The sequence below is a fragment of the Coenobita brevimanus genome, chromosome 86, assembly GCF_032717465.1.
Source record: "Coenobita brevimanus isolate Jiangsu-jjx chromosome 86, ASM3271746v2, whole genome shotgun sequence".
NCBI lineage: Eukaryota > Metazoa > Arthropoda > Malacostraca > Decapoda > Coenobitidae > Coenobita > Coenobita brevimanus.
In genome coordinates this window covers 28,507,305-28,527,478 of record NC_137039.1, presented here as the reverse complement: position 1 = coordinate 28,527,478, position 20,174 = coordinate 28,507,305, and the positions used below count along the sequence as shown (strand labels likewise).

At 37.8% G+C, this 20,174-nt stretch overlaps 1 protein-coding gene across 2 annotated transcripts in view; it reads right to left on the bottom strand.

Annotated features, from left to right (window-relative positions):
* The window catches only part of LOC145410532 (uncharacterized), a 64,786-nt gene that overhangs the window by 20,182 nt on the left and 24,430 nt on the right, over nucleotides 1-20,174 (bottom strand). The window contains exons 5-6 of one of the 2 annotated variants that reach the window (XM_080280645.1): nucleotides 16,736-16,826; nucleotides 10,983-11,005 (exon numbers count right to left, since the gene is read on the bottom strand). In XM_080280645.1, coding sequence (XP_080136771.1) covers nucleotides 10,990-11,005; nucleotides 16,736-16,826 — 107 coding nt within the window. In that variant the 3' untranslated portion in view covers nucleotides 10,983-10,989. The remainder of the gene's footprint in view (nucleotides 1-10,982; nucleotides 11,006-16,735; nucleotides 16,827-20,174) is intronic. The other variant, XM_080280644.1, reaches the window with a different exon arrangement.

The following is a 20,174-nucleotide window of genomic DNA, read 5'->3' as shown; positions in this document are numbered from 1 at the left end:
CTAACACTGTCCTCATTGTATGGTATGTACTTAACAAAACATTTTACATACATTTGGTTCTGTAAATTAGGGAAATACCTAACTTGTAAACTGCAACATACCTTAATAGAGTACATACCTCTTGCTGCTATGTACATTTAAATATAAAAGTCCATTTGCCTCTCCTGCATCTCATATCACTGGAGTCATAGATGCATTTATGCATGCAGAAATGAGAAAGCAGCAGATGAGATGAACAGATTTTTACTTCAGACTGTCGTATCATAAAGTTTTGTTTATAAAGGCTCCGCTATGCTTCTATGAGTTGGCCTTGGTAACCTAACAATGGCTTATGACTCATGATAAAAATGAGCTTGTGCTGTAGCCATAATGAGCACTAATGAAAGTAAGTGCAGGAAATTCAGTTTTAATTAATCTCTACTGAGGTACAATCAAAAACAAAATCCTGTTCACATCTCAAACCTCTCTCATAGCTAAATGCATGAACGCATGAATGTGACAGTCAACAAAGATGCATATGTATTATCATCCATCTCTAGGTGATAATAAATACCAGAGTCCACTACATATCATTCAAGCAACTATGACTCCAGCAATGACAGAGTGGCAGGAGGTGAATGGAGTGATCTTTTTTACTGTAATGTGCCTCAATAAAGATTAAAACTGAATTTCCTCCACGTGTTTTCACTGCTTCTCATTATAGCTACAGTACAGTAGATACTGACAAAGAAATCATTCATCAATATTCCAACATGCATTCTTCCATCTCATACCCACATACACGATATAGTCTTTTTTTTTCTTTTTTTTTTTTTATCTCTTATTTACTTATTTTTTTTTGTAGTGGTGGTGGTGGTGGTGGGGGGGGTTGTTGACAAAATACTTAACTTCAAGAAACTGCAGTGGCAAAGTATTGCACATAATGATAAGAAAATTATGCATATTATACATGCTATCGGTATGCCATTCTCTGCAAGAAGAATGGAAATAAAAATCTATTGGAGAAACAAAATATTCATGTTTTTGCACAAAGGGCATGGGAGTTGACTTCCCTAAGACTCACGTTTTATGAGTTAACAGGCATCCAGTAAGTTTTTGGCAGTATTTCTGTAATTAAGGAATTCACACACACACACACAAGAGTTACATATAATGAGGACAGTCTATATACGTAATTATATATATATATATATATATATATATATATATATATACATATATATATATATATATATATATATATATATACATATATATATATATATATATATATATATATATATATATATATATATATATATATATATACATATATATGTCTATATTGGTGCCTGGTGGTTTAGTTGGTAGTTATTGCGCTCCAATTAGACTGAGCCAGTGAAGGTTTATATCCAAGGGGTGGTTGGGGTCTATTGCTCACATAATGCCACTCAGGGATGAGTGAGGCTGGTCACTTTCATCTTAAATGTCATGACCAACTGTCTAGCCCTGTGCTCCTACGCTCCTCATGGGGCAATGTAGGATTGGATGATGGATGGATGGATGGATATGTATATATATGTGGCAAAGTGCTTAGCACTGACACAAGCACAATACTGTACATGTTGGCCTTGATAAAGAAAACCTTACCCCCTTATGGCCAGGACAGCAGGTAATGCCAAACAATTCTAAGGAGATGACACAGAGAGTCATATTGATGTAGGTTAAGAAAGTTCCCTAACACCTTGTCCTTAGCAATTTTTTGGGGATAAGGCTTTAATATCTGTTTGTTATTTATGCAGAGTACTGCAATATTGGAAGGACTTATGTAACTCAAAAGAGGACAAGAAAGTATCATCATCATCATCCAGACCTTTCCCACACTAGGGCAGGGTGAGGAGCTGCAACGTCCATACTGACAAAGTTTGCTTAATTCAATGGGAAACACTTCCATTCACTCATCACTGAAGCCCTTGAAATCCTGGCTCCAACTGATAGACCAAAAATATTTCACCACGTTCTGTAGCTACATAAACCTATCTGATAAGAGCCAATCTGAACACTGCCACATTAAAAAAGGGTGCCAAATCCCTGGTCATGAACTTCTCCGCAAAAAGTTCATCAAGCCAACTCGATCTCTTGTCAGTCCCTTACTCCTCTCTTCCTCAAACACTCGTCCACCATATCCCTCCGACTTTTCTTGGCCAACTTTGCCTCCTCCCTCCTTCAAATTCGAACAGATATACCTTTTTCATCACTCTACTGCTATCCATTCTATCCACATGATCATACCATCTCAGTACACTCTCTTCGATTCTGGTGTCCAGTGACTTCCTCACTCTGTATCTTTCACGAATCACATTATTCCGTATCCTATCCACTCCCAGTACTCCACATACATTCCTCAACAGTCCCATATACACTACTCTTATTCTTGACTTTTCAAGATCTTGTCCAGTACTTGCAAAGACCACAACATGATCAGCATACAACAAATTTGAGATATTCCATCCATCACCAATCATTCATTCAAGAAAGTAAAACAAACATACTAAATAACTTATGAAAAGGTGTTAGGAACCTTCCTCATCTGACAAAAATACAGGCCTGGGTCACAAAAGCCTGAGAGTCACTGTTAACCATTTCATGTTCGGGGCAACTCCAGTATTCTGTTTCGACTAATGCCAAACATTAACCCTCTCATGGTCAGGATAACTCTAGTAATCAACAGCTAATGCCAAACAATTTTATTCTTCTGAAGGAGAGTCACAGGAGCCTGAGAGAGTTAATTCCTGTCAAACAGAATGCAACAAAATACTGATATGGCTCACAAAGAATACTGCACAATATATATTACAATAGGCGCATAATAAAGAACCAACAGTTATATGTAACAATCTAGTGTTTTGTTTCCTAAGAATGGTTGTTCTTCAAAAGGAATTCTTAAGTGCTTGAAACACATTTGCACCATTAAAATTACAAGAACTGTGACATTATTCATATTCAACATAACCTTCATCTGCAAAAGTGGCAACAACAAAACCTTATAGACATTCATAGCAACACCTCTCTCAATTATCGTACCTACTTGACAAGACGAAGACCTGTTTTTATATATTTATTAATGGATTTAATCTTACCCTTTCATTATCCTTACTTACAGTGTACCTGGAACTAAGTGAGGAACTTCAGGATTCTTGGAGTATCGCCGAATAAAAATGTCATATGAACACAAATCTCATTCTCAAATTGACGCTACAATTAGTCAACCTTGGATTCACTATGAGGGAGACCACTTTCACCCACAAGGTCATCAATAACTGTATCTCTGTAATGGCTGAGAATTGGCTCCATGTTGATAATAGCAATTAATACTCAAAATTAGTTCAACAACAACCTCCTGAAGTTCCTCACATATCTCTTGGGACAACCTGTACAATACAATATTACTGTATTATACTGAATGGGCTAAAGGCAAAAGTACTGTACAACTATCACAAAAAACATCAAGGTGGAATTGCTGTTTTGCATGGACAATCAACATATATATACTATATATCACAATTTCAAAATAATGTTCTACTCATTGCACAAATATTTCTGTCACTACGATACATACTTATTTTTATAAAAAGGAAAAACTGAAATAACAGCCAATCTCAATTAAACCACTTGAGGCATGGGAGTCCATCATTAGACTACTGCAGTCTGGTGCACAACACAATAGGCACCTGCTGCAATGACACCCTAAAAGTGCACTGTACAGTATTTATTACTGAGTGAATTCATACACAGAATTGTTCATATACTGTAAAACACTCCTTTTCCAATCCGCAAGATGATTTCCTGTGTTGAGGGGACAGCTCATTCGTCATCAGTCTAACCTACATTATTTAATCTTTTCTTACTCCCACTGGCTCACCCACATCCACAACAGCAGACTGAGCTATCCACACAACATATAAAATACTGCCAGGTGAATTTCTAGTGAAGCACTAATTGCAGACCACCCTATGCACCACTGTACTGCTGGAGTTCTTGTTTATCATAGTGATATTTATCCGCCAGTGCAAATATATATGTACAGGATTGCAGCATAGGTTTTCAAAGCAATAATAAACATGATGCAACTAGGAATATTAAAGTCAGCTTATTTTCACCTAACAAAGATCCGTAACCCATTTTCAGGTAAGATAATGGCCAGGTATAGTCAGATTGGAGGATAAATTCAACCAGTAAAGTCATTCCCACTTTGTAACTAAGGCTCACTAAATTTCACATAACCATGGCCTTGTAATGGAATCCCAAGTCTCAGTTTCATCAGATGAAAAAAAATTGGCTATGTAAGACCCAGCTATAGGATGCAGAGCAGTTCTTTCACAATGCAGAAATCTAAAGTAGTCACCGATCCCTTTCAATCCAAATGACGTCCTTTATGGTTCATACCTAGATTTGCATTCACAGTGGTATAAGAACTTTCTTTACTTTTCCACTGTGGTTTACCATGCACATTACACCTTAATATCCTCTTCTGTACCATCATAATTTTCAACCACCTTAGCATGGGGTGAAGTAGGGTCCAGAGAGCAATGATATACAGGTGTATATATATATATGTGTGTGTGTGTGTGTGTGTACTATATATATACTGTAGAGGTGGTCACGTTTTATGAATGGTTGACTTATGAATTTTCGACTTTATGAATGTAGAAACTCTACTTTGAAAACTGAATTTGATCTTTTCCTGGGCTAGTGATATTCAGTATGATGCAGCAGCAGTGTGCCAAGTCCCAGTCTGCCCAGTCAGTCATTAGTGTAAACAATCAACGCTCTGATACTCTAGTATTCTGTGATGTTACTGTTTTTGGGGGGATACTCCTCCTCTATCAGCTTCGTGTTTTGTGCATCCATCATGTTTATGAAATGCCCATCTGTCTCTCCCGCCACTTGCTGAGAAGAAGAGGAAGGCACTTACTGTTCTCTTGAGATGAGACTCAACTGCCCAGCATGAGTGAGGCAAACCCGTAGGTTCCTGAACAATTCCCCGTCAGGAAGATTCTCAGTCATTTACTTACCTACCAATTTACTTACCACGTATACTAGTTTCTGAGTTATATGGGTTGTAAAAGTGATGATGGTTTATTGTTTTTATGATAAATGTAAAATGTGGCATCAAATGGTCAGTGTTAACAGAAAAAATATAATACTGAAAAGTGAATCAGACAATGCATGATAAATTTCACTTCATTGTTTAACATAAGGCTACATATGACACAGTAGCATTTATTTAATTGTCTGATAACTTTAAGTGAATGAATAATATACATTAAAGGTATATGAATAACCTACACATTATGTGTACATAAATATGTAAGTTTAAGATTCTCAGCCTACTGATGGTGAATCGTCCATATTTTGACGGGGAATTGCCTGACGGCGAATTGTCCTGTTTTTGTGATGGGGAATCATCCTGACAGTGAACTGTGAACCAGCCCGTAATGGCCATCGCACAGGAACTTGGACTTTTCGCAATCGACGATCTCAGTACATTATTCAATAAAACACATGAGATATTAAACACTTTTTTATAAAATAGGCTTTGTGATAATGATTTTCCCCAACTGCAGGCTAATATGAGTTTTTAGCACGTTCGAGGTAGGCTTGGCTAGGTCATGATGTTCAATGGGTTAAGTATATTAAATGCATTTCTGACTTACAACAAGTCTCTCGGAATGCAACCTGTTCATAAGTAAGGGACGACCTGTGTGTGTGTGTGTGTGTGTGTGTGTGTGTGTGTGTGTGTGTGTGTGTGTGTGTGTGTGTGTGTGTGTGTGCGCGTGTGTGCGTATACATACAGTATATATATATACTGTATATATATATATATATATATATATATATATATCATCATCATCATCATCATCATCCACACCTCCTTTCCCACCTTAGGGCAAGGTGAGGAGTAGCAATGTCCACACAGCCCAAGTCTGCCCAATTCAATGGGCCAAGCTTCCATTTACTCATCATTCAAGCCCCTGGAATCCTGGCTCTATCTGATACACCAAAAACAGTCACCACATTGTGAAGCTTCACATAAATGTATCTGAGTCAATCCAGACACTGTCACCTTAAAAAGGGGAGCCAAATCCTTGATCATGCACTTCTCACAACATTCATCCAGCCAGCTTGATCTCTTGTCAGTCCCTTAGCCTCACTGATTTCCATACCTCTCTTCCTCACAAACTCATCCACCATATCCCTCCACCTTCTCCTTGGTCTACCTTGCCTCCTCCCTCATTTAAATTTGCTCAGATATACCTTTTTCATCACTGTATTGTTATCCATTCCATCCACATGACCATACCATCTCAGTACACTCTCTTCGATTCTGGTGTCCACAGACTTCCTCTCTCCACATCTTTCATGAATCACATTATTTCTTATCCTATCCACTCCCTGTACTCCACATACAATCCTCAGCAGTCCCATATACACTGTTCTTACTCCTGACTTTTCATTTTCATGCCACACCATAGTCTCACATCCATATGTTAAAGTTGGCACTAACATTCCATCATGTAAGCCTCATGCAACTGCAACACTCAAGCCTTTGTTTCTTATCAAGGCCTTCATAGCACCAGCTACTTTCCTTCCTTGCGACACTCTACTTTCCACTTCTTCTGCACATCTTCCTCTCTTTTCCATCACTGTACTCAGGTCTTTGAACTCTCTCACCAATTCCAGTCTCTCTCCATTCACTATAACATCACACTGAGATTCACCATCTCCCTTACTAACCATCACTTTACTCTTTTCTACATTTATTCTCAAGGCATGATGCTCACAGACATCCGTAAAAATCTACATTAGTCTATGAAGTTCTTGTCTGGTATATGTAAGTAGTACTGCATCATCAGCATACAACAAATTCAGGATATTCCATCCATCACCATTCATTACCAACACCATCCCTCTCATCATTACTTGTGTTTTTACTTCTCTCATCACCCCATCCATCCATATATATATACTGAACAACCATGGGGACATCACGCAACCTTGTTGCATGCCCACATTGATTGTGAACCATTCACTTAGATGCCCATTTACCCTTACACATGCCTCACTACCATCATAAAAACTCTTGATGGCACCTAGCAACTTACCATTTACACCATACATGTGCAAAACCTTCCACAATCCACATCTGTCTACTTTGTCATTTATAAGATAAAGAATTCAAAGAAAAACTGATCTTGAGTGTATTCATTCACTGAGTCCAGGGTGTTGTTCTCATCATCATAATCATACACCCTCCTGAGAACACCGTGACAGAACAAAGTCTAAGATGTTTTGTCTTCTAATATCTTTCTCCTTCTCTCTCTTTGTAAGCCTAAGGTTTGAATAATGAGTTAATGAGTGTATTGCCAATTTCACTGCTAATAACTTCTCTCTCTTTCTCTCTCTCTCTAGATCATACTCTCCCATACACAAAGAGTAAGTCTGGTAAGGCTGACGATAATGTACTTTTTCATTATTCTATAGATGCTTTAGGTCTATTTCCAGCCTTCCACTCACTGTTTTTCACAATGGTTAAAAGAATTACATTTTGTATTCCAAGTCCTATTCTTGGTGGCACAAGAGGCTTCACAGCACCTCTGCCTTATTTACTTCCCATATTACACCCTCACCCTCTAATGCATATTATCTATATTGTTCTAAAATTGGCATAGTCTGCATCAATAATATATATAAGGATACTAAGATGCAATGTGCAGAATAAATCATTAAGGAAGGGTTGCTATGAAATCAACAAAGCTGCTTAGAATATTAGCTTCTTTTCTATCTGCAACTAGATAATTTTCTTAAGCTTCAGAGAGACCATAAATAGTAATAACAGTAACAGCTAATCCTGGGATCTGAGGCTGGGATACTGTAGTCCTATACATTTATGGGTAGATGACCAGCCTACTTCCCCTGATGGCATGGCATGACTGAAAAACCTCCACTCACCACTTGCAGTATTAACCTATGCAAGGCCATAACTCTGACTGGCATATCCTAACCACTAGATCATCAGGCACCTAAGTCCCTGATGTTTTTTTATAAGGATTTTAATGTTGAATGACTATTTTTATTTGTTCTATTTTTTATAATGTTCAGTAAATATATTTCATTTTTGTTCTGCTTTTACTCCTGTTATATGGCAGCAATGACCTCTGTTGTTATACTGCCATGATCTTTTTAATGCACTCAATCAATCAACTAGGCACCTATGTTTGTAACTCTGGAACTAACATCAAAGAATACAGAGTCTATCAACTATAGTAAGTTGTTCTAACCTGACAAAAGATCCTTATCCCCATTCAGCTCAACCGATGGCCATGTGTTGTCAGATTAGAGAGTTGATTTGACAAGTAACCACAAGGATTCATTATTAACACATAACTAAGGCACATCAAACTTCATGCAACTACAACTTAATATTCAATCTATGGTATTAGCCCAGTTCTATCAGATGAAAACAAATGAATATAATAAGTTTGAAATACCAGTGCTGAAGAAGTAACAATATGGACAACAGAGAGTAGATCAGCTTCTTCCGTTACAAACAGGTATATAACAATGCTTCCCAACTGATGCCAGCACATATATTTAGGACAGGAACAGCCAGCACAGGTAATCTGGACAGCAATACCAATAAGACCAGGACAAAAGCACGGATGATTTTGTTGTTCTTGGTCTCTGCTTTGCTGGGATACAAACTACGCTGCATATATAATACACGTCCCTACGCACACAAATACTTATCACAAAACCCTGTACTTCATATATATCTTTGTACAGTCAGGGACAAAAATTTCACCTGGTATTCCACTACACCCATTTCACTGATGCACCATACCGAGGAACATCATCTATTGGACAGAGAAAACTACTAAGCTTCTCTTAGCTAAGGAACATTAGTCATCAGGGGGGGGATAATAAGAAGGGGAAGGTGAAATATTGGTTAAAATTTTGTCCTTGACTGAACATATCAATGGTTTTCACTATACAAGACCAGGTTGCATTCTAAGTGACTTTTGGAGACTTTGTAACACCTCTTCCTCAACAATTTATTCTCTACATTATACCTGTATATTCTCTTGTATATTACTGATAAAAACTATGTTAATGATAAAACAATATAAATAACATAGGGAAAATGTTTGGGTCTAATAAGAAAAATAAATCACAAAGGAAGGTGCTACAAAGCCTTCTAAGCCACCAACAATACCAGTACTTCATTTTAATTATTACCATTCAAGTTAAAAAGAGTTTGCCTACCTTAATATAAGCCAAGTGGGGGTGCCATTCCATATCAAAGGAAACTAATGCCATGCACACTTAATCAAAACAAACACAGCATGCACACATTGGGGTGAGGGTTGCATTCAAAGTGGCTTTGGAGAATCTTTAACACTTCTTTAGTGATTCATTCCACACATTACACCCCAGTATCCCTTTTTATGTTATCAGTGTAAACTGTCAATATAAAAACAGCATAAATAATATGTAAGAGAATGTAATGGTGTAGTATGCAAAATAAATAACTATGGAAGAAGTGCTACAATGCCTCCTATGCCACATTGACTACAGCTCTTAGACAGAATGCCAATATATACTCTGTTTACTAGCTAATATATACTGGTTTAGTACCACATTGGTTATGCTCCACGTATAATACAAATGTGAGTGTATATCTACAATGTGCTGCAGCTAACTATGGTACAGCTACATCTCTCAAATCCAAATCATAAGGAACAAGGCATTATTTAGAATATGAAGTTTTTGTAATCAATGACTGCTATAAAATACTGTAAATTGTGCTCTTTTAAATAAAAGGTTTTAGAGATAATTTTACAAATACATATGAACTATGCGAGAAATTCTTAAGCACATGAGAAGCAGCGTGTTATGAGTTAAAAACTGTTTACTTCCCTAGACACTAAAAAAGAACAAAAGGTAACAGTCAATCCCACATCACCCTCTTCAAGGTTTAGAGGCTGAAGGCTAGGTTATCATAATCCAGTACATTTAAGGGTTGATGACCAACCAGCCTACTTCCCATGGTGGCAACAAAAGATGGAAAAGCCTTCAGTCACCTCTTAGGGACTGAACTTATGCATGGGTCTCACTCCATCTGGGGCATTTGAACCACCACACCACCAGGGTAAAATTCATAGAAGTTTGGATTTGTGAGAGTCTACTGTACGACTTTGGAGGCACAGGCAGTTAACGTGAAACTCTTGCAAAATACTGAATAATTCTCTCCTCCAACAACATGGACGGATCTAAGCGTTTTAGAGCAAGGTTTTTGGAGCAAGTTCTTTTTGGAACATGATTTTCTGGAGCATTTTTTTTTTTTTTTTTTTTTTTTTTTTTTAGACCAAGTATCTTTTAGAGCATTATAACATTTTTTCATGAAGCAATGTGACTCAGATTATTACAGATGTGTAAAAGAGCTTCAAAATGGCCTGAGAGATTTAACACACTAAATTTTTTCTGCAATATAGGGTCATACTCTAGGTGGCCTGGGAGGCTTTGCAGCTCCTCTTTCATAGTGATTTGTTCTGCATTTACACCTTAACACTGTATTGTATGTGTTATCATTTTAATACTGGCAATATATTCATCAGTAACATCCACATGATACATTAAGGTGTGATGTCCAGAATTAACCACTAACAGGAAGGCATTAAGGAATCTCCCAGGCAACTAAGAATAAAATGCATGATAATCCGTTTCTCAACCTATTATCGGATACTATATCAACTCTGAGATTAGTCACATTAAGGAGTCAATATTATTATGAAATCCATTGTTATTAATTCTCATACCACTAATTTTCAAGGCACTCAAAGTATTTATACCAAGTATGCAACACTCAACATCAATGTCTTTTGGACATGTTAAGAAAATTAGTAAAATAACAAGGGAGGAAATACCACACAGTGACTTACAGTTCCCTCAGTATACAGTTTGCCTTGAAAGAAGAAATGGAAAAATATTATCATTCAAACAGCACTGCTCTACCATATAACCTGTGAAACATAACATCTTTTGCCCACCATGCATGTACAGTGATTCCCCACTTAACACGCTTTCACTTAACATATTAATAATAATTATAAATGCTAAAACTTTCCTTTATAAAACTGCCTGTTGAAATAGGAACACATATCACATAACAAACCGTTCTTCATTATTGAGAGCTTGGATGCGAGGCAAAGGGCTAAGGTTAATACAACTCACTCTAATAGTTTCCCCAACAATATTCCGTACTTCTTAAAAATCCTTATAAATTCTAACATTTAATATATGCAGATGCATTTCCATAATAATCTGCAGCCTTGGATTAGTTTTTTTTAATAGACGGCAATCTTACTGGAACCTAACCCTCATATAAAGCAATACTCACATAACACTGTAGTTTATAGGAACAAATTTAGTGTTAAGTGAGGAATTACTGTAATCCATATCATGTAGCAGTTAAAGCCGTGTCATTCAGTGTGCACATTGCCCAGCACCCAAGTACTGAACTAAATGATGTGCCGTGATGGACTGGGTGTATACGTGTGTGTGTACATGTCCCCAGTAGTGTTCTTAGCGTGCATGTGCATTTCTGATGCATGTGTGTGTATACCTGTCCATGCAGTCCACTGTATAAGTCACTGCTGTTTAACCTATTGAACTCTGGGATGTCTTTTTCATTCTATTTTTGCTCTCTCTTGATGATACTCTGTTTTCAGACTTAAAACTGGAGGGGCTATATATAGTACAGTATTAGTAAACTCAATCCACAAGAGCTCTGCTCAGCTGAATCAAAACATCTGGCCGCAAAGAAAAATGAACTAAAAAAAGGCATCACAATGTTCAAAGGCTTAAAATAATAATAATAATAAATAATACTGTAGTAATAATAATAATAATAATAATGATCTCAATATCACTGGTACTGGAAATGAAAAGACACTGGACCTTCAGTTTTAAGGCTAAAAATAAGACTCTTATAGACAACTTCCTTAGTCTGTCTTTCTCAATCCTAATGATATCTGGACTTTTAAATGTAACATGTCCAGGCACCTAGAGGTGAATCAAAATCTTGAATCTGGCTTTTCATCCTGTTCATATTCATCTAAATGAATGAACTTACTTGATTCTAGAACTGGGTTCTTTCTTTTCTGCATTTATATATATATATATATAGAAAGAGAGAGAGAGAGAGAGAGAGAGAGAGAGAGAGAGGGGTGGTCCCTCACGTTTAGCGTGTTTCAAGTTAGCGATTTTCGCATTTATCGATAGGTTAGAAAAGGTACCAATCTCATGCATTTAGCGATGGTCTTACGCGTTTAACGATATAGGGCTTGAAATGCCTTGCCCGTCCGCCACCAGAACGCCATTGTTATCATTGCTGTGAGCATCTTGTGACCTTGGGTAATTGTTTCTCTCTCACAACGCCAAGCATTAGGCATTTTTCGCTGGTGAGTAGATACATAACCATACAGCAGTGTAGCTGTATAATGTATTGCTAATGCACTGTGTTTCATTTTCAGCACTTAAAAGTACGAAATCCAGGGTCAAAAGGGTGACTTGGATGATGGGCGCAGACTAATTTATATTTTTCCCATATAAAGTACATTTCACATTTAGCGAGTTCACATTTAGCAATGGTTTTGCCAGACTAATCAAATCGCTAAACGTGAGGGACCACTGTAAATATATATATATATATATATATATATATATATATATATATATATTATTTGTAAGTTATTCTGTACCTGATGGCAAAACAAACCTAAAAAATAAGTGCTTATGAAAAGGAACTGCTGTACAATCAGTCAGTCCATGTCCTTAAGCAAAGGATGTGTTCCAATATATCAGGACTACACACCCAAATACAGTACTGTTGTAAAACTGAGGGAAATTGGCAAAACAGCTTCAAAGGTATGCAACTTTTCTTTACTTAGGTCTCAACAGCAAAATACGTCAAACGAGTGACTTATAACAAGGAAATGCTGTGTATCTGTGCCTGTGCCTTAGCTTGTGTGTGTTCTGGCATAGAAGGTGAGAAATCATGCTTCCTGACCTTACTCTGCCTGTACATCTCAGTGACTTCATATGTGGATAAGTATTGTTATGATTCCCAGTATTCGAAGTGGCAAAGGAGGTTTTGTAGCACTTGTTCCTCAGCAATCTATCTTGTATATACAGTACATTAACATTCTCATGTCATTAATAAAGTTTTTATATCAACACAATCTGCAACAGTGATATACATGAGGATACTGGGGTATTCTGTGCAAACTAAATTACTAAACTAAAGGAAGAATTGTTACACAACCTCCATGCCTCTTAGAATACAAACCAAGGACAGACACAGCAGAAGTCTAATTCACTGATCATGGGGACATCTTTTCTTTATTTAATTCTTGCTAACTTCTGAATTTTATTCAACTAAAACAGACACTTCCAAGGGGTTAGACAGAGTCAATGATACACCTCAAAATACCAGAGGAATTTCCCAAGAAGAATAAACTCATTTGGTAACAGCAAGAATACAACAAAAAAGAGCATCCACATTTATGTAATTAAGAGATTTAACCCTATCAGTGCAACGATATTTCAATTTAATCCTGCTTCAGACAATTTTCTGAAACTTAGGAAAGAGCACTCATACTAAAGGGGCTGATGAAGGCCATACTTAACACCTGCAGTTTCATTTAAGAAACTTCCTCTAAACTGAATGAAATGGTATGTGGATAGAAAGAATAAACTATAACTTAAATGAAGCTTCCTCAAAACTGAATGAAATGGTCTGTGGATAGCAGGAATAAAATATAACAAGATATCATTACAGTGAAGGGAAACACCTCTTGGGGTCATGTTATTAAAACTGGAGGATGAAAAGTGTAGTAAGCCCCATAATTTTTATGGCTATTTATGGAGCAACAGTACCTGCTCAATGTGAGTAGCCTGCACCCTACATTACAGTGGAGTTAGCAATGATGCTGCAAGGTTTGACATATTGTATCAGTACATGCTTAAAAAAAGGGGTGGCGGGGGCTTCCCACACCTCTGCACTCTCAGGCTTTAAACTTCAGCTGTAACTGTCTATCTTTCACTGGTTTTCCTTGTCTCCCTTGCATGATTACCTCTGTCATGATGAATAATACACAAATGTAGACAACAACTGCATGGATATCTCAAAACAGCAATATGTGCATGGCAATGGATCAATAAAGGTATCTTTCATAATGTATGCTATAAAATTCATGATGCTACTATAACAAAAAACAAAATAAATTTCTCAGAACTCTCTACAGTACAGTATAACCATAAGGTACTGTAATAATAGATTCACAACCCTGAATCCATTATATTAACTGCCAACAGAATTTTTTAGTGTTTATTACTCTCCTCTACTTTTGCTTAGCCTATGTATACTAGAGATGATGTCCGTACAGCAAATCTAGAAGTAATATCAGCACAGTAACTCAAAAAGTATATGAATGTAACTCAAAGAACATTTTACTGATAGACTGCAGATTGCACAGGTATTAACTCTGCATCCAGGATTGAAAAAAAAAGAAAGAAAGAAAAAAAAAAAGTAACAGCACAGGACAAGCTGAAATGGACAAAACCCACTCCTAATAAACTTTAAAGACAAAAAACATAATACTCATCAATCAATGCAACAATGAATATCAAGAAAATCTACACCTTGAAAGCATAAAGCTGATTAACCTCTTGAGCACATGGATGTACATTTTTTAGAAAATTATTTTGACTAATATTATAACAATCATAAAGAAGGTTAGGGATCATATTCTAGGTGGCACAGGAGGCCTTGTAACACATCTTCCTTAGTGATTTATTTTTCGTATGAACACCGTAACACTGTCAGATCATTTTAATATCACAATCTGCATCAGTAACACACACAAAGATAATTAGGTGTAATACACAGAATAAATTTCTAAGGAAGAAGCACTATGAAATTTCCAAAGCCACTTAGCATACGAGCCATGGCTAGCTTAATTTCACCACATTCTATAAAACATGAAGAAATTTCTAATGATCCGGTTATTGCCCGATTTTCCCCTACTATTCTGAACTCTCTCATGGCCTGGACAACTCTTATTTTCTACCAGGCAATGCCACACGATTTTACTCAGCTGGGAGTTAGTCGTAGGGTCCTGAAAGTGACATTATGAGAGATGCATTGTGTTCAAGAGGTTAACAATAAGGGCTGTATTGTAGGAGGCTTCTTAGCACCTTTTCCTCAGTGATTTACTCTGCATGCTAACCTTAACATTTTCCTATGCACTATCTATATTGGCTTACTATCAGCATTGCATCAGTAACACACACAAGGATTCTGAGGGTGTAATATGCAGAATAAATCACTACTGGAGAGGTGTTAAGTAATTTCCAAAGCCATCTAAACTACGACCCTACAATTTGGCTTCAACCCCAAACAAGACACATTTCCTACACCAACAGGGAATCACACTTGTGGGTCTGGTTTAAGTTGTGTGTTAAGGTCATACTCTCGTCGGAAAATACCACAAGCTTGGGGGACGTCTATTCAATATATTCTTGCTATCTTCTGGTGATTTTATTCAGCTTACGACAGACTTTTCAAACTGGTGGGGTTAGATACAGCCTTGATAAACCCCTTATATCAAATGATGTCTTTCCTAGGCTGAATAAAAATAACCTAGAGATAACAGGAGTAAACTAGAAAGGACATCACACAGGTTAAACTGCTTACAGAGGCTCCATAGCACCTCTTCCTCCCCAGTTTATTTCTGTATCTGGCAAGTTAATCTCTTATTTTCATTTAGCAGATGAACATAGGAAGGAAAACATTAAAAACAGAAAAAAAAAAAAAAAAAAAAAAAATCATGCACCAGATTACATGTCCTCCATTCATTCTGTATGTTATAAACGCAAACCCAAATCAACACAGGTACAAATTACTGTGCACTTATTGTTTCATTCTCTGCTACCCACCAGGAGCATATGGGTCTGGGGCTGGTCTACACAGTCCAAGCATTTTGGGTAAGAGTAATCAGCTGCTCTACCAGTGTGGCAATTTATAACCATTTCTTGAGTTAAAACCTTTATGGATCACATCTGGTTGGAGCACCTTAACCCACTTAACATACCACAGATTGTTGATGTACAACAGCCAAAATAAATCAAAAGGGAAGAGGTACGACAGCAGCCTCCTGTGGTTGTATTCCAAATGGCTTTGCAGATTTCCAAACACCTCTTCCTTTGAAATTTATTCTGCACATTACACTCCAGTATGCTCTTGTATGTTAATGAAGCAAACTGTCAAAAATAAAATGATTTCAACAATATAACACAGCATGAGGTGCTATGCTACCAAGGATATGCCTCTTTAGGTTTTATTCTAATTAGCACAAGAGGCTTCATAGCACCTCTTCCTTGGCAATATATTTTGCATTGTTCATCTTACGTTTCTTGTTTTATATTTATATTTTCTAATACATCATCAACACAGTTTCTGCAGTAACAGTGACATACAAGAGGACACAGATACTATGTGTTGAATGAAATCACCACAAAAGAGGTGTTAGAAAATCTGCAAAGCAATTAGAAAGTAACCCCTACTCCGACGAGAATACACCGAGTGAGGGGAGTGAAGTGGGTTGAGCACAGCCATGGTGAAGCTACTTACAGGGTGTGGTAATTTCGTTCGTTGCGGGATCGGTAGAAGCGGAAGGCAGCATATGCAACTGCCAGGAGAGCCACAGCTAACACCATGCCACCTGATGACAAGACAAACACATTAACAGTGCTAACACCCTATACACAAACACAATACCGTACATGCACGCACAGTATGAAGCAAGTACATGTGGATATTTACGTTAGTGAGGTGAGGTGAAGATTCTGGGGTCCTGAATGGTGAGTGAAAGCATGGTTCATTCAGCAGGACAGACTTTTGCTGGGATTCTCCCATTTTTTTTTTTTTCTTACTCTCTGGATCCTATCTCACCCCATCCTTAGTTGGGAAAAGACCTTCAGATGCCGATATATAGTGGCTACTTCCTTACTTAAGAGCACACATGTGTTCCTGAAAAGTACCATGTTATGTGAAAGTCACAGAAAGTTATCATTATGTTCCAGCAAGACTGGATATCTTTTCAAGTATTAAAAGCCATCAGTCACTGCAGATCCATATCAGTTGAAAACTGGACATACATTGATATAGGATTTATTTATCAAAATTAGCCTAGGAATAACCCACTTGAATTTCTCACATACAACAGAATCCCAGTTAACCAGAAAGTTTGGGGAATTTACCTTTCTGGTTACCAATTTTTCCTGGGTATCTAATATGTACTCTTGTACACAGGCCAATGCAAATGTGTTCTACGATGACATAATCTTAGAACGCATTTGATGACTGCCAATGCAAATGCATTTGGAGATGACAATGCCAATGCAAATGCATTCTAAGATGACATCAACTTACAACACATTTGTACTGGCAGCAAAGATAAACTAGCTGGTAGAAATGAAGTACTTATTTTGTTTGGCAGAATTACTGAGCTTGCAATTCCTACATATTTACTGCATTATCTGCACAACAGCTGAGTGGCGAGTGAGGGGTGGAGTGACAGCAGTCAGGTGAGAAATAAATTAGCAGGCAGTGGCTGTATACAAAACTGTGAGCAAAGGGAGTCACAATAATTGTACTGTACAACACTTCTTTCCCAATCATCAGTTCACCAATAAATGCTCAATATTTATTTCTATAGTTTATTATTCCATGTTGTTCTGAATAAAATAATGACTAATACTTTACAGAATGGATTTGCCAAGGTACTGCAGGGTACTGGAAGCTCGTGGGTAGGGTCAGTTCATTGGGTAGAAAATTGTACTGATACCACACATTTTCGGCTGGTGAAGAGTATACTGTATCCATTTTTAAATGGACTTATTTGTCTTGCTTTTTGCAAACAATTCCTTGGGCCTGGGTCTCTAGGACTCGATAGCATAAAACGTAGAATTTCCTACATTAAATTCTTTAAGGAATTGTTGAATGTAGAGGATAGAAGTAATGCGAGTATAAGTGGCTGGGGAATGGCTGGGAGAAGGAGAGAGGTGAGAAGACAGGAAGAAATCAGTAGGATAGAAGTTGTGGATGCAATGAAGAAAGTTAAATTGGGGAAAGCCCCAGGAATTGATGGAGTGTGTGGTGAAATGCTGAAGCATGGGGGAGAGATAGTAGTAGAATGGATGTGGAAGATGTGCAGATTGGCCTGGGAGGAAGGTAGAGTCCCGGAGGATTGGAAGTCAGGTATAATTATTCCCTTGTACAAAGGAAAAGGGGAAAAAGAGGTGTGTGGTAATCATAGGGGCATTTGTCTTCTTAGTATAATAGGAAAAGTGTATGGTAGGATACTTATAGACAGAGTTAGAGAAAGAACAGAGAAATTAGTTGGAGAAGAACAGGGAGGCTTTAGGAAGGGAAGAGGTTGTGTAGATCAGATATTCATTCTTAGATCTTTAGTGGAAAAGTTTCGAGAGAAGGGAAAGAAGTTGTATGCGGCTTTCATGGATTTGGAGAAAGCATATGACAGGGTGGATAGACAAGGATTGTGGAAAGTGTTAAGAATATATGGAGTAGATGGGAAGTTGTTGAATGCTGTGAAGAGTATGTACGATGGTGCAAAGGCTGCAGTGTGTGTGGATGGTGAACTAAGTGAATTTTTCTCTTTGAAAGTTGGTTTGAAACAGGGATGTGTCATGTCTCCATGGTTGTTCAATCTGTACATGGATGGGGTAATAAAAGAGGTACAAGGTAGGGTAGTGGATGTTGGAGTGGCCCTGGTGAGAGAGGATAGTGTTTGGAAACTCCCTGTACTGTTGTTTGCAGATGATACAGTGTTGTTGAGTGAAGACGAAGGGGAGCTGCAAGGCTTGGTGGATGAGTTTGAGAGAGTGTATAAGAAACGGAATCTAAAAGTGAATGTAGGGAAGAGTAAAGTGATGGTCTTTGAGAGAGGTGAAGTTAGTGAATGTACAGCGAGGTTGGATGGTGAGGAATTGGAAAATGTGAGTACGTTTAAGTACTTGGGTAGTGTGATGAGTAAGGATGGAAGTTTGGAGGGTGAAGTGCTTGAAAGGGTACAGCAGGGAAGAAAGGTTGCTGGTTCTTTGAAAGCAGTGATAAGAAACAGGGAAGTGAGCATGGAAGTGAAAAAAGTTACTACATGACAGTATTGTGATACCAACTCTAACGTACGAAAGTGAAGCTTGGACATTGTTGGAAGGACACAAGTCAAGAGTGAGAGGAGTGGAAATGAGTTATTTAAGAGGAGCCTGTGGAGTCACGTGGAGAGACAGGCTGACGAATGAGGATATAAAGGAGCATTGTGGTGTGGATGTGGATGTGATAGGAAGCGTTATGAGGAACACACTGTGGTGGTTTGGCCATGTGGAGAGAATGGAGGGTGAAAGACTGACGAAGAGAGTGTATGTGAGTGAGGTGGAGGGGGGAAGAGGGAGGGGGAGGCCGAGGATGAGATGGAGGGATGGGGTGGAGAGGTATATGAGAGAGGGGGGTGTGAGTTGGGAGCAGGGCAGTGAAATGGCGGGGGACAGGGCGACTTGGAGGCGATTTGTTTGTGGCCACCCTAAACGGCATTGAGGCGTCTGGCAATAGATAGATAGATAGATAGAAATTCTGTCCCTGATGTCTTTGTTCACCATTTTCAAGACTGTTGCATTTATCCAGCTTTGTTTCAAGATGAGCACAATGTGCTTAATCCCCTCGTGTACTGTAAGTTTTCTGTAAGTGTGTGTGACATGATCAAAGAAAATGCCACAAGAGCAAAATGGACTCGCACACAAAGGAAAACATTCCCACGAACTTTATTTGCCCCAGAAATTGGCTATAATGGTATAAATTGTATACCATCATCTTCCCTGATGTTTATACTATATGATAAGCTAATAAAAACACACAGAATTGATGAGTTAAAGTACTGTGAAAGTGCCAAAATGAGGTGTGAATACTGTTGTTCATCAATAAAAATAACTGCCCTATACTGTAACACAAAACTTTGTCCGCATGACGCAAGAGCTAAGCATATGTCTAGATGCAG